The sequence below is a fragment of the Scyliorhinus torazame genome, chromosome 19, assembly GCF_047496885.1.
Source record: "Scyliorhinus torazame isolate Kashiwa2021f chromosome 19, sScyTor2.1, whole genome shotgun sequence".
NCBI lineage: Eukaryota > Metazoa > Chordata > Chondrichthyes > Carcharhiniformes > Scyliorhinidae > Scyliorhinus > Scyliorhinus torazame.
The window spans coordinates 27,658,723-27,672,387 of record NC_092725.1 but is presented as its reverse complement, the minus strand read 5'-3'; the positions used below and the strand labels follow the sequence as shown (position 1 = coordinate 27,672,387).

At 65.2% G+C, this 13,665-nt stretch overlaps 1 protein-coding gene across 1 annotated transcript in view; it reads right to left on the bottom strand.

Annotated features, from left to right (window-relative positions):
• The window catches only part of spns1 (SPNS lysolipid transporter 1, lysophospholipid), a 176,255-nt gene that overhangs the window by 101,043 nt on the left and 61,547 nt on the right, over positions 1–13,665 (bottom strand). Inside the window, exon 3 of the mRNA XM_072484166.1 lies at positions 7,445–7,581. Coding sequence (XP_072340267.1) covers positions 7,445–7,581 — 137 coding nt within the window. The remainder of the gene's footprint in view (positions 1–7,444; positions 7,582–13,665) is intronic.

Below are 13,665 nucleotides of genomic sequence, written 5' to 3'. Positions count from 1 at the left end.
TGTGGGAGTGAGGGGTATGGGGCGGTGTGGGAGTGAGGGGTAGGGGCGGTGTGGGAGTGAGGGGTAGGGGCGGAGTGGGAGTGAGGGGTAGGGGCGGTGTGGGAGTGAGGGGTATGGGGCGGTGTGGGAGTGAGGGGTATGGGGCGGTGTGGGAGTGAGGGGTATGGGGTGGTGTGGGAGTGAGGGGTAGGGGCGGAGTGGGAGTGAGGGGTAGGGGCGGTGTGGGAGTGAGGGGTATGGGGCGGTGTGGGAGTGAGGGGTAGGGGCGGAGTAGGTGTGAGGGGTAGGGGGGGGAGTGGGAGTGAGGGGTAGGGGCGGTGTGGGAGTGAGGGGTATGGGGCGGTGTGGGAGTGAGGCGCGGTGTGGGAGTGAGGGGTAGGGGCGGAGTAGGTGTGAGGGGTATGGGGCGGTGTGGGAATGACGGGTAGGGGCGGAGTGGGAGTGAGGGGTATGGGGTGGTGTGGAAGTGAGGGGTAGGGGCGGAGTAGGTGTGAGGGGTAGGGGGGGAGTGGGAGTGAGGGGTAGGGGCGGTGTGGGAGTGAGGGGTAGGGGCGGAGTGGGTGTGAGGGGTAGGGGCGGTGTGGGAGTGAGGGGTATGGGGCGGTGTGGGAGTGAGGGGTATGGGGCGGTGTGGGAGTGAGGGGTGGGGCGGAGTGGGAGTTAGGGGTAGGGGCGGTGTGGGAGTGACGGGTAGGGGCGGAGTGGGAGTGAGGGGTATGGGGTGGTGTGGGAGTGAGGGGTAGGGGCGGAGTAGGTGTGAGGGGTAGGGGGGGAGTGGGAGTGAGGGGTAGGGGCGGTGTGGGAGTGAGGGGTAGGGGCGGAGTGGATGTGAGGGGTAGGGGCGGTGTGGGAGTGAGGGGTATGGGGCGGTGTGGGAGTGAGGGGTATGGGGCGGTGTGGGAGTGAGGGGTGGGGCGGAGTGGGAGTTAGGGGTAGGGGCGGTGTGGGAGTGAGGGTTATGGGGTGGTGTGGGAGTGAGGGGTAGGGGCGGAGTGGGAGTGAGGGGTAGGGGCGGTGTGGGAGTGAGGGGCGGTGTGGGAGTGAGGGGTAGGGGCGGTGTGGGAGTGAGGGGTATGGGGCGGTGTGGGAGTGACGGGTAGGGGCGGTGTGGGAGTGAGGGGTAGGGGCGGAGTGGGAGTGACGGGTAGGGGCGGTGTGGGAGTGAGGGGTAGGGGCGGAGTGGGAGTGACGGGTAGGGGCGGTGTGGGAGTGAGGGGTAGGGGCGGAGTGGGAGTGAGGGGTAGGGGCGGTGTGGGAGTGAGGGGCGGTGTGGGAGTGAGGGGTAGGGGCGGTGTGGGAGTGAGGGGTATGGGGCGGTGTGGGAATGAGGGGCGGTGTGGGAGTGAGGGGTAGGGGCGAGTGGGAGTGAGGGGTAGGGGCGGAGTGGGAGTGACGGGTAGGGGCGGTGTGGGAGTGAGGGGTAGGGGCGGAGTGGGAGTGAGGGGTAGGGGCGGTGTGGGAGTGAGGGGCGGTGTGGGAGTGAGGGGTAGGGGCGGTGTGGGAGTGAGGGGTATGGGGCGGTGTGGGAATGAGGGGCGGTGTGGGAGTGAGGGGTAGGGGCGGTGTGGGAGTGAGGGGTAGGGGCGGTGTGGGAGTGAGGGGTAGGGGCGGTGTGGGAGTGAGGGGTAGGGGCGGAGTGGGTGTGAGGGGTATGGGGCGGTGTGGGAGTGAGGGGTAGGGGCGGAGTGGGTGTGAGGGGTAGGGGCAGTGTGGGAGTGAGGGGTATGGGGCGATGTGGGAGTGAGGGGTATGGGGCGGTGTGGGAGTGAGGGGTAGGGGCGGAGTGGGGGTGAGGGGTAGGGGCGGAGTGAGAGTGAGGGGTATGGGGCGATGTGGGAGTGAGGGGTAGGGGCGGTGTGGGAGTGAGGGGTATGGGGCGGTGTGGGAGTGAGGGGTAGGGGCGGTGTGGGAGTGAGGGGTATGGGGCGGTGTGGGAGTGAGGGGTATGGGGCGGTGTGGGAGTGAGGGGTATGGGGCGATGTGGGAGTGAGGGGTCGGGGCGGAGTGGGAGTGAGGGGTATGGGGCGATGTGGGAGTGAGGGATATGGGGCGATGTGATAGTGAGGGGTATGGGGTGGTGTGGGAGTGAGGGGCGGAGTGGGAGTGAGGGGTATGGGGCGGAGTGGGAGTGAGGGGTATGGGGCGATGTGGGAGTGAGGGATATGGGGCAGTGTGGGAGTGAGGGGTAGGGGCGGAGTGGGAGTGACGGGTATGGGGCGATGTGGGAGTGAGGGATATGGGGCAGTGTGGGAGTGAGGGGCGGTGTGGGAGTGAGGGGCGGTGTGGGAGTGAGGGGCGGTGTGGGAGTGAGGGGCGGTGTGGGAGTGAGGGGTAGGGGCGGAGTGGGAGTGACGGGTATGGGGCGATGTGGGAGTGAGGGGTAGGGGCGGAGTGGGAGTGAGGGGTAGGACGGTGTGGGAGTGAGGGGTATGGGGCGGTGTCGGAGTGAGGGGTATGGGGCGGTGTGGGAGTGAGGGGTATGGGGCGGAGTGGGAGTGAGGGGTATGGTGCGGTGTGGGAGTGAGGGGTATGGGGTGGTGTAGGAGTGAGGGGTAGGGGCGCTGTGGGAGTGAGGGGTAGGGGTGGGGTGGGAGTGAGGGGTATGGGGCGGTGTGGGAGTGAGGGGTAGGGGCGGTGTGGGAGTGAGGGGTATGGGGCGGTGTGGGAGTTAGGGGTAAGGGGTGGTGTGGCAGTGAGGGGTAGGGGTGGTGTGGGAGTGAGGGGTATGGGGCGGTGTGGGAGTGAGGGGTATGCGGCGGTGTGGGAGTGAGGGGTATGGGGCGGTGTGGGAGTGAGGGGTAGGGGCGGTGTGGGAGTGAGGGGTAGGGGCGGTGTGGGAGTGAGGGGTATGGGGCGGTGTGGGAGTGAGGGGTAGGGGTGGTGTGGGAGTGAGGGGTAGGGGCGGAGTAGGTGTGAGGGGTAGGGGCGGAGTGGGAGTGAGGGGTAGGGGCGGAGTAGGTGTGAGGGGTAGGGGCGGAGTGGGAGTGAGGGGTATGGGGCGGTGTGGGAGTGAGGGGTAGGGGCGGAGTGGGAGTGAGGGGTAGGGCGGAGAGGGAGTGAGGGGTAGGGGCGGTGTGGGAGTGAGGGGTATGGGGCTGTGTCGGAGTGAGGGGTATGGGGCGGAGTGGGAGTGAGGGGTAGGGGCGGTGTGAGAGTGAGGTGTATGGGGCAGTGTGGGAGTGAGGGGTGGTGTGGGAGTGAGGGGTGGTGTGGGAGTGAGGGGTGGTGTGGGAGTGAGGGGCGGTGTGGGAGTGAGGGGCGGTGTGGGAGTGAGGGGCGGTGTGGGAGTGAGGGGCGGAGTGGGAGTGAGGGGCGGAGTGGGAGTGAGGGGCGGAGTGGGAGTGAGGAGCGGTGTGGGAGTGAGGGGCGGTGTGGGAGTGAGGGGTATGAGGCGGTGTGGGGGTGAGGGGCGGTGTGGGAGTGAGGGGCGGTGTGGGAGTGAGGGGCGGTGTGGGAGTGAGGGGCGGTGTGGGAGTGAGGGGTGGTGTGGGAGTGAGGGGCGGTGTGGGAGTGAGGGGTGGTGAGGGAGTGAGGGGCGGTGTGGGAGTGACGGGCGGTGTGGGAGTGAGGAGTGGTGTGGGAGTGAGGGGCGGTGTGGGAGTGAGGGGCGGTGAGGGAGTGAGGGGCGGTGTGGGAGTGACGGGCGGTGTGGGAGTGAGGCGTGGTGTGGGAGTGAGGGGCGGTGTGGGAGTGAGGGGCGGTGTGGGAGTGAGGGGTGGTGTGGGAGTGAGGCGTGGTGTGGGAGTGAGGGGTGGTGTGGGAGTGACGGGCGGTGTGGGAGTGAGGAGTGGTGTGGGAGTGAGGGGCGGTGTGGGAGTGAGGGGCGGTGTGGGAGTGAGGGGTGGTGTGGGAGTGAGGGGCGGTGTGTGAGTGAGGGGCGGAGTGGGAGTGAGGGGCGGTGTGGGAGTGAGAGGCGGTGTGGGAGTGAGGGGCGGTGTGGGAGTGAGGAGCGGTGTGGGAGTGAGGAGAGGTGTGGGAGTGAGGGGCGGAGTGGGAGTGAGGGGCGGTGTGGGAGTGAGGGGTGGTGTGGGAGTGAGGCGTGGTGTGGGGGTGAGGGGTGGTGTAGGAGTGAGGGGCGGTGTGGGAGTGAGGGGTGGTGTGGGAGTGAGGGGCGGAGTGGGAGTGAGGGGCGGTGTGGGAGTGAGGGGCGGTGTGGGAGTGAGGGGTATGGGGTGGTGTGGGAGTGAGGGGCGGAGTGGGAGTGAGGTGCGGAGTGGGAGTGAGGGGCGGTGTGGGAGTGAGGGGCGGTGTGGGAGTGAGGGGCGGAGTGGGAGTGAGGGGCGGAGTGGGAGTGAGGGGCGGAGTGGGAGTGAGGGGCGGTGTGGGAGTGAGGGGCGGTGTGGGAGTGAGGGGCGGAGTGGGAGTGAGGGGTGGTGTGGGAGTGAGGGAAGGAGTGGGAGTGAGGGGCGGTGTGGGAGTGAGGGGCGGTGTGGGAGTGAGGGGCGGTGTGGGAGTGAGGGGCGGTGTGGGAGTGAGGGGCGGTGTGGGACTGAGGGGCGGTGTGGGACTGAGGGGCGGTGTGGGACTGAGGGGCGGTGTGGGAGTGAGGGGCGGTGTGGGAGTGAGGGGCGGTGTGGGAGTGAGGGGTGGTGTGGGAGTGAGGGGTGGTGTGGGAGTGAGGGGTGGTGTGGGAGTGAGGGGCGGTGTGGGAGTGAGGGGTGGTGTGGGAGTGAGGGGTGGTGTGGGAGTGAGGGGTGGTGTGGGAGTGAGGGGTGCAGTGGGAGTGAGGGGCGGTGTGGGAGTGAGGGGTGGTATGGGAGTGAGGGGCGGTGTGGGAGTGAGGGGTGGTGTGGGAGTGAGGGGTGGTGTGGGAGTGAGGGGTGGTGTGGGAGTGAGGGGTGGTGTGGGAGTGAGGGGTGGTGTGGGAGTGAGGGGTGGTATGGGAGTGAGGGGCGGTGTGGGAGTGAGGGGTGGTGTGGGAGTGAGGGGTGCAGTGGGAGTGAGGGGCGGTGTGGGAGTGAGGGGTGGTATGGGAGTGAGGGGCGGTGTGGGAGTGAGGGGCGGTGTGGGAGTGAGGGGCGGTGTGGGAGTGAGGGGCGGTGTGGGAGCGAGGGGTGGTGTGGGAGTGAGGGGTGGTGTGGGAGTGAGGGGCGGTGTGGGAGTGAGGGGCGGTGTGGGAGTGAGGGGCGGTGTGGGAGTGAGGGGCGGAGTGGGAGTGAGGGGCGGTGTGGGAGTGAGGGGCGGTGTGGGAGTGAGGGGCGGAGTGGGAGTGAGGGGCGGTGTGGGACTGAGGGGCGGTGTGGGAGTGAGGGGTGGTGTGGGAGTGAGGGGTATGGGGCGGTGTGGGAGTGAGGAGCGGTGTGGGACTGAGGGGTGGTGTGGGAGTGAGGGGCGGTGTGGGAGTGAGGGGCGGTGTGGGAGTGAGGGGCGGTGTGGGAGTGAGGGGCGGAGTGGGAGTGAGGGGCGGAGTGGGAGTGAGGGGCGGTGTGCGAGTGAGGGGCGGAGTGGGAGTGAGGGGCGGTGTGGGACTGAGGGGCGGTGTGGGAGTGAGGGGTATGGGGCGGTGTGGGAGTGAGGGGTATGGGGCGGTGTGGGACTGAGGGGCGGTGTGGGAGTGAGGGGTGGTATGGGAGTGAGGAGCGGTGTGGGAGTGAGGGGCGGTGTGGGAGTGAGGGGTGGTGTGGGAGTGAGGGGCGGTGTCGGAGTGAGGAGCGGTGTGGGAGTGAGGGGTGGTGTGGGAGTGAGGGGTGGTGTGGGAGTGAGGGGTGGTGTGGGAGTGAGAGGTGGTGTGGGAGTGAGGGGCGGTGTGGGAGTGAGGGGCGGTGTGGGAGTGAGGGGTGGTGTGGGAGTGAGGGGTGGTGTGGGAGTGAGGGGCGGTGTGGGAGTGAGGGGTGGTATGGGAGTGAGGGGCGGTGTGGGAGTGAGGGGCGGTGTGGGAGTGAGGGGTGGTGTGGGAGTGAGGGGTGGTGTGGGAGTGAGGGGTGGTGTGGGAGTGAGGGGCGGAGTGGGAGTGAGGGGCGGTGTGGGAGTGAGGGGCGGTGTGGGAGTGAGGGGCAGTGTGGGAGTGAGGGGCGGAGTGGGAGTGAGGGGCGGTGTGGGTGTGAGGGGCGGTGTGGGAGTGAGGGGCGGTGTGGGAGTGAGGGGCGGTGTGGGAGTGAGGGGCGGTGTGGGAGTGAGGGGCGGTGTGGGAGTGAGGGGCGGTGTGGGAGTGAGGGGCGGTGTGGGAGTGAGGGGCGGTGTGGGAGTGAGGGGTGGTGTGGGAGTGAGGGGCGGAGTGGGAGTGAGGGGTGGTGTGGGAGTGAGGGGCGGTGTGGGAGTGAGGGGCGGTGTCGGAGTGAGGGGCGGTGTGGGAGTGAGGGGCGGTGTGGGAGTGAGGGGTGGAGTGGGAGTGAGGGGCGGTGTGGGAGTGAGGGGCGGTGTGGGAGTGAGGGGTGCAGTGGGAGTGAGGGGTGGTATGGGAGTGAGGGGTGGTGTGGGAGTGAGGGGCGGTGTGGGAGTGAGGGGTGGTGTGGGAGTGAGGGGTGGTGTGGGAGTGAGGGGTGGTGTGGGAGTGAGGGGCGGTGTGGGAGTGAGGGGCGGTGTGGGAGTGAGGGGTGGTGTGGGAGTGAGGGGTGGTGTGGGAGTGAGGGGTGGTGTGGGAGTGAGGGGCGGTGTGGGAGTGAGGGGCGGAGTGGGAGTGAGGGGCGGTGTGGGAGTGAGGGGTGGTGTGGGAGTGAGGGGTGGTGTGGGAGTGAGGAGCGGTGTGGGAGTGAGGGGCGGTGTGGGAGTGAGGGGCGGTGTCGGAGTGAGGAGCGGTGTGGGAGTGAGGGGTGGTGTGGGAGTGAGGGGCGGTGTGGGAGTGAGGGGCGGTGTGGGAGTGAGGGGCGGTGTGGGAGTGAGGAGCGGTGTGGGAGTGAGGGGCGGTGTGGGAGTGAGGGGTGGTGTGGGAGTGAGAGGCGGTGTCGGAGTGAGGGGCGGTGTGGGAGTGAGGGGCGGTGTGGGAGTGAGGGGTGGTGTGGGAGTGAGGGGCGGTGTGGGAGTGAGGGGCGGAGTGGGAGTGAGGGGCGGTGTGGGAGTGAGGGGCGGTGTGGGAGTGAGGGGCGGTGTGGGAGTGAGGGGTGGTATGGGAGTGAGGGGCGGTGTGGGAGTGAGGAGCGGTGTGGGAGTGAGGGGTGGTGTGGGAGTGAGGGGCAGTGTGGGAGTGAGGGGCGGAGTGGGAGTGAGGGGCGGTGTGGGAGTGAGGGGTGGTGTGGGAGTGAGAGGCGGTGTCGGAGTGAGGGGCGGTGTGGGAGTGAGGGGTGGTATGGGAGTGAGGGGTGGTGTGGGAGTGAGGGGCGGAGTGGGAGTGAGGGGTGGTGTGGGAGTGAGGGGTGGTGTGGGAGTGAGGAGCGGTGTGGGAGTGAGGGGCGGTGTGGGAGTGAGGGGCGGTGTGGGAGTGAGGGGTGGTATGGGAGTGAGGGGCGGTGTGGGAGTGAGGGGCGGTGTGGGAGTGAGGGGTGGTATGGGAGGTATGTGCAGTCCTTACATGTTGCGGGACGAAGGAGCTCAACAGGGTCATTGCCGACCAAAACAATATTCCAAAACTCATGATCCTCTTCCTGTTGTAACGATCACCCAGGTAACCAAAGACAGGAGCAAGGATCATGTACGAACAGATGAACACTGAAAAAGAGAGGGAGCAATGAGGGGACAACACCCACTGAAAACCATCGACAGTACTGATCCTCTGATAGTGCGGTGATCCCTCTGTACTGATCCTCTGATAGTGCGGTGATCCCTCTGTACTGACCCTCCAACAGTGCGGTGATCCCTCTGTACTGACCCTCTGACAGTGCGGAGCTCCCTCAGTACTGACCCTCTGACAGTGCGGAGCTCCCTCAGTACTGACACTCCAACCGTGCGGTGCTGCCTCAGAACTGATCCTCCGACAGTGCGGCGCTCCCTCAGTACTGACCCTCTGACAGTGCGGAGCTCCCTCAGTACTGACCCTCCAACCGTGCGGTGCTGCCTCAGAACTGATCCTCCGACAGTGCGGCGCTCCCTCAGTACTGACCCTCCAGCAGTGCGGCGCTCCCTCAGTACTGACTCTCCGACAATGCGACGCTCCCTCAGTACTGACCCTCCGACAGTGCGGCGCTCCCTCAGTACTGACCGTCCGACAGTGCGGCACTCCCTCAGTACTGACCCTCCGACAGTGCGGCGCTCCCTCAGTACTGACCCTCCGACAGTGCGGCGCTCCCTCAGTACTGACCCTCTGACAGTGCAGTGCTCCCTCAGTACTGACCCTCTGACAGTGCGGTGCTCCCTCAGTACTGACCCTCTGACAGTGCTGCACTCCCTCAGTACTGACCCTCTGACAGTGCAGCACTCCCTCAGTACTGACCCTCTGACAGTGCAGCACTCCCTCAGTACTGACCCTCTGACAGTGCAGCACTCCCTCAGTACTGTCCCGCTGACAGTGCGGCACTCCCTCAGTACTGACCCTCCGACAGTGCGGCGCTCCCTCAGTACTGACCCTCCGACAGTGCGGCGCTCCCTCAGTACTGACTCTCCGACAGTGCGGCGCTCCCTCAGTACTGACCCTCCAACAGTGCGGTGCTGCCTCAGAACTGACCCTCCGACAGTGCGGCGCTCCCTCAGTACTGACCCTCCGACAGTGCGGCGCTGCCTCAGTACTGACCCTCCGACAGTGCGGCGCTCACTCAGTACTGACCCTCCGACAGTGCAGTGCTCCCTCAGTACTGACCCTCTGACAGTGCGGTGCTCCCTCAGTACTGACCCACTGACAGTGCGGGGCTCCCTCAGTACTGACCCTCTGACAGTGCTGCACTCCCTCAGTACTGACCCTCTGACAGTGCAGCACTCCCTCAGTACTGACCCTCTGACAGTGCAGCACTCCCTCAGTACTGACCCACTGACAGTGCAGCACTCCCTCAGTACTGACCCGCTGACAGTGCAGCACTCCCTCAGTACTGACCCTCTGACAGTGCAGCACTCCCTCAGTACTGACCCACTGACAGTGCAGCACTCCCTCAGTACTGACCCGCTGACAGTGCGGCACTCCCTCAGTACTGACCCTCCGACAGTGCGGCGCTCCCTCAGGACTGACCGTCCGACAGTGCGGCGCTCCCTCAGTACTGACTCTCCGACAGTGCGGCGCTCCCTCAGTACTGACCCTCCAACAGTGCGGTGCTCCCTCAGAACTGACCCTCCGACAGTGCGGCGCTCCCTCATTACTGACCCTCCGGCAGTGCGGCGCTCCCTCAGTACTGACCCTCCGACAGTGCGGCGCTCCCTCAGTACTGACCCTCCGACAGTGCGGTGCTCCCTCAGTACTGACCCTCTGACAGTGCAGCACTCCCTCAGTACTGACCCTCCGACAGTGTGGCACTCCCTCACCTCTGTATAGCCCCTCCGACAATGCAGCACTCCCTCAGTACTGACCCTCCAACAGTGAGCCGCTCCCTCAGTACTGACTCTCCGACAGTCCGCCGCTCCCTCAGTACTGACCCTCCAACATTGCAGCGCTCCCTCAGTACTGACCCTCTAACAGTGCTGCACTCCCTCAGTACTGACCCTCTGACAGTGCAGCACTCCCTCAGTACTGACCCTCTGACAGTGCAGCACTCCCTCAGTACTGACCCTCCGACAGTGTGGCACTCCCTCACCTCAGTACAGCCCCTCCGACAATGCAGCACTCCCTCAGTACTGTCCCTCCAACAGTGAGCCGCTCCCTCAGTACTGACTCTCCGACAGTGCGCCGCTCCCTCAGTACTGACCCTCCAACATTGCAGCGCTCACTCAGTACTGACCCTCTGACAGTGCTGCACTCCCTCAGTACTGACCCTCTGACAGTGCAGCACTCCCTCAGTACTGACCCTCTGACAGTGCAGCACTCCCTCAGTACTGACCCTCTGACAGTGCAGCTCTCCCTCAGTACTGACCCTCTGACAGTGCAGCACTCCCTCAGTACTGACCCTCCGACAGTGCGCCGCTCCCTCTGTACTGAACATCTGACAGTGCGGAGCTCCCTCAGTACTGAACCTCTGACAGTGCGCCGCTCCCTCTGTGCTGACCCTCCAACAGTGCGGTGCTCCCTAAATTCTGACGGTCCGACAGTGCGGTGCTCCCTCAGAACTGACCCTCCAACAGTGCGGCGCTCCCTCAGTACTGACCCTCCGACAGTGCGACACTCCCTCACCTCAGTACAGCCCCTCCGACAATGCAACACTCCCTCAGTACTGACCCTCCAACAGTGCGCCACTCCCTCAGTACTGACTCACCGACAGTGCGCCGCTCCCTCAGTACTGACCCTCCGACAGTGCGCCACTCCCTCAGTACATACTCTCTGACAGTGTGGCACTCCCTCAGCACTGACCCTCCCACAGTGCAGCACTCCCTCAGCACTGACCCTCCGACAGTGCGGCGCTCACTCAGTACTGACCCTCCAACAGTGCGGCGCACCCTCAGTACTGACCCTCCGACAGTGCGGCGCTCCCTCAGTACTGACCCTCCGACAGTGTGGCACTCCCTCAGCACTGACCCTCGGACAGTGCGGCGCTCCCTCAGTACTGACTCTCGGACAGTGCGGCGCTCCCTCAGTACTAACTCTCCGACAGTGCGGCGCTCACTCAGTACTGACTCTCCGACAGTGCGGCGCTCCCTCAGTACTGATCCTCCGACAGTGCGGCAAGTTTAGCACAGGGCCAAATCGCTGGCTTTGAAAGCAGACCAAGGCAGGCCAGCAGCACGGTTCAATTCCCGTACCAGGCTCCCCGAATAGGTGCCGGAATGTGGCGACTAGGGGCTTTTCACAGTAACTTCATTTGAAGCGTACTTGTGACAAAAAGCGATTATCATTTTTTTCGTTCATTTTCCGACAGTGCGTCGCTCCCTCAGCACTGACTCTCCGACAGTGCGGCACTCCCTCAGCCCTGACCCTCCGACAGTACGGCACTCCCTCAGCACTGACTCTCCGACAGTGCGGCACTCCCTCAGTACTGACTCTCCGACAGTGCGGCGCTCCCTCAGTACTGACTCTCCGACAGTGCGGCGCACCCTCAGTACTGACTCTCCGACAGTGCGGCTCTCCCTCAGTACTGACTCTCCGACAGTGCGGCACTCCCTCAGTACTGACTCTCCGACAGTGCGGCGCTCCCTCAGTACTGACCCTCCGAAAGTGCGGCACTCCCTCACCTCAGTACTCCCCTACGACAGTGCAGCACTCCCTCAGCACTGACTCTCCGACAGTGCGGCACACCCTCAGTACTGACCCACCGATAGTGCGGCACTCCCTCAGTACTGACCCTCCGACAGTGCGGCGCTCCCTCAGTACTGACCCTCCGACAGTGCGCTACTCCCTCAGTACAGACTCTCCGACAGTGTGGCACTCCCTCAGCACTGACCCTCCGACAGTGCAGCACTCCCTCAGTACTGACCCTCCAACAGTGCACCGCTCCCTCAGTACTGACCCTCCGACAGTGCAGCGCTCCCTCAGTACTGACCCTCCGACAGTGCGGCACTCCCTCAGTACTGACCCTCCGACAGTGCGGTGCCACCTCAGTACTGACCCTCCGACAGTGCGGTGCCACCTCAGTACTGACCCTCCGACAGTGCAGCACTCCCTCAGTACTGACCCTCCGACAGTGCGGCACTCCCTCAGTACTGACCCTCCGACAGTGCGGCGCTCCCTCAGTACTGACCCTCCGACAGTGCGGCGCTCCCTCAGTACTGACCCTCCGACAGTGCGGCGCTCCCTCAGTACTGACCCTCCGACAGTGCGGCGCTCCCTCAGTACTGACCCTCTGACAGTGCAGTGCTCCCTCAGTACTGACCCTCTGACAGTGCGGTGCTCCCTCAGTACTGACCCTCTGACAGTGCTGCACTCCCTCAGTACTGACCCTCTGACAGTGCAGCACTCCCTCAGTACTGACCCTCTGACAGTGCAGCACTCCCTCAGTACTGACCCTCTGACAGTGCAGCACTCCCTCAGTACTGTCCCGCTGACAGTGCGGCACTCCCTCAGTACTGACCCTCCGACAGTGCGGCGCTCCCTCAGTACTGACCCTCCGACAGTGCGGCGCTCCCTCAGTACTGACTCTCCGACAGTGCGGCGCTCCCTCAGTACTGACCCTCCAACAGTGCGGTGCTGCCTCAGAACTGACCCTCCGACAGTGCGGCGCTCCCTCAGTACTGACCCTCCGACAGTGCGGCGCTGCCTCAGTACTGACCCTCCGACAGTGCGGCGCTCACTCAGTACTGACCCTCCGACAGTGCAGTGCTCCCTCAGTACTGACCCTCTGACAGTGCGGTGCTCCCTCAGTACTGACCCACTGACAGTGCGGTGCTCCCTCAGTACAGACCCTCTGACAGTGCTGCACTCCCTCAGTACTGACCCTCTGACAGTGCAGCACTCCCTCAGTACTGACCCTCTGACAGTGCAGCACTCCCTCAGTACTGACCCACTGACAGTGCAGCACTCCCTCAGTACTGACCCGCTGACAGTGCGGCACTCCCTCAGTACTGACCCTCCGACAGTGCGGCGCTCCGTCAGGACTGACCGTCCGACAGTGCGGCGCTCCCTCAGTACTGACTCTCCGACAGTGCGGCGCTCCCTCAGTACTGACCCTCCAACAGTGCGGTGCTCCCTCAGAACTGACCCTCCGACAGTGCGGCGCTCCCTCATTACTGACCCTCCGGCAGTGCGGCGCTCCCTCAGTACTGACCCTCCGACAGTGCGGCGCTCCCTCAGTACTGACCCTCCGACAGTGCGGTGCTCCCTCAGTACTGACCCTCTGACAGTGCAGCACTCCCTCAGTACTGACCCTCCGACAGTGTGGCACTCCCTCACCTCAGTACAGCCCCTCCGACAATGCAGCACTCCCTCAGTACTGACCCTCCAACAGTGAGCCGCTCCCTCAGTACTGACTCTCCGACAGTCCGCCGCTCCCTCAGTACTGACCCTCCAACATTGCAGCGCTCCCTCAGTATTGACCCTCTGACAGTGCTGCACTCCCTCAGTACTGACCCTCTGACAGTGCAGCACTCCCTCAGTACTGACCCTCTGACAGTGCAGCACTCCCTCAGTACTGACCCTCCGACAGTGTGGCACTCCCTCACCTCAGTACACCCCCTCCGACAATGCAGCACTCCCTCAGTACTGTCCCTCCAACAGTGAGCCGCTCCCTCAGTACTGACTCTCCGACAGTGCGCCGCTCCCTCAGTACTGACCCTCCAACATTGCAGCGCTCACTCAGTACTGACCCTCTGACAGTGCTGCACTCCCTCAGTACTGACCCTCTGACAGTGCAGCACTCCCTCAGTACTGACCCTCTGACAGTGCAGCTCTCCCTCAGTACTGACCCTCTGACAGTGCAGCACTCCCTCAGTACTGACCCTCCGACAGTGCGCCGCTCCCTCTGTACTGAACATCTGACAGTGCGGAGCTCCCTCAGTACTGAACCTCTGACAGTGCGCCGCTCCCTCTGTGCTGACCCTCCAACAGTGCGGTGCTCCCTAAATTCTGACGGTCCGACAGTGCGGTGCTCCCTCAGAACTGACCCTCCAACAGTGCGGCGCTCCCTCAGTACTGACCCTCCGACAGTGCGACACTCCCTCACCTCAGTACAGCCCCTCCGACAATGCAACACTCCCTCAGTACTGACCCTCCAACAGTGCGCCACTCCCTCAGTACTGACTCACCGACAGTGCGCCGCTCCCTCAGTACTGACCCTCCGACAGTGCGCC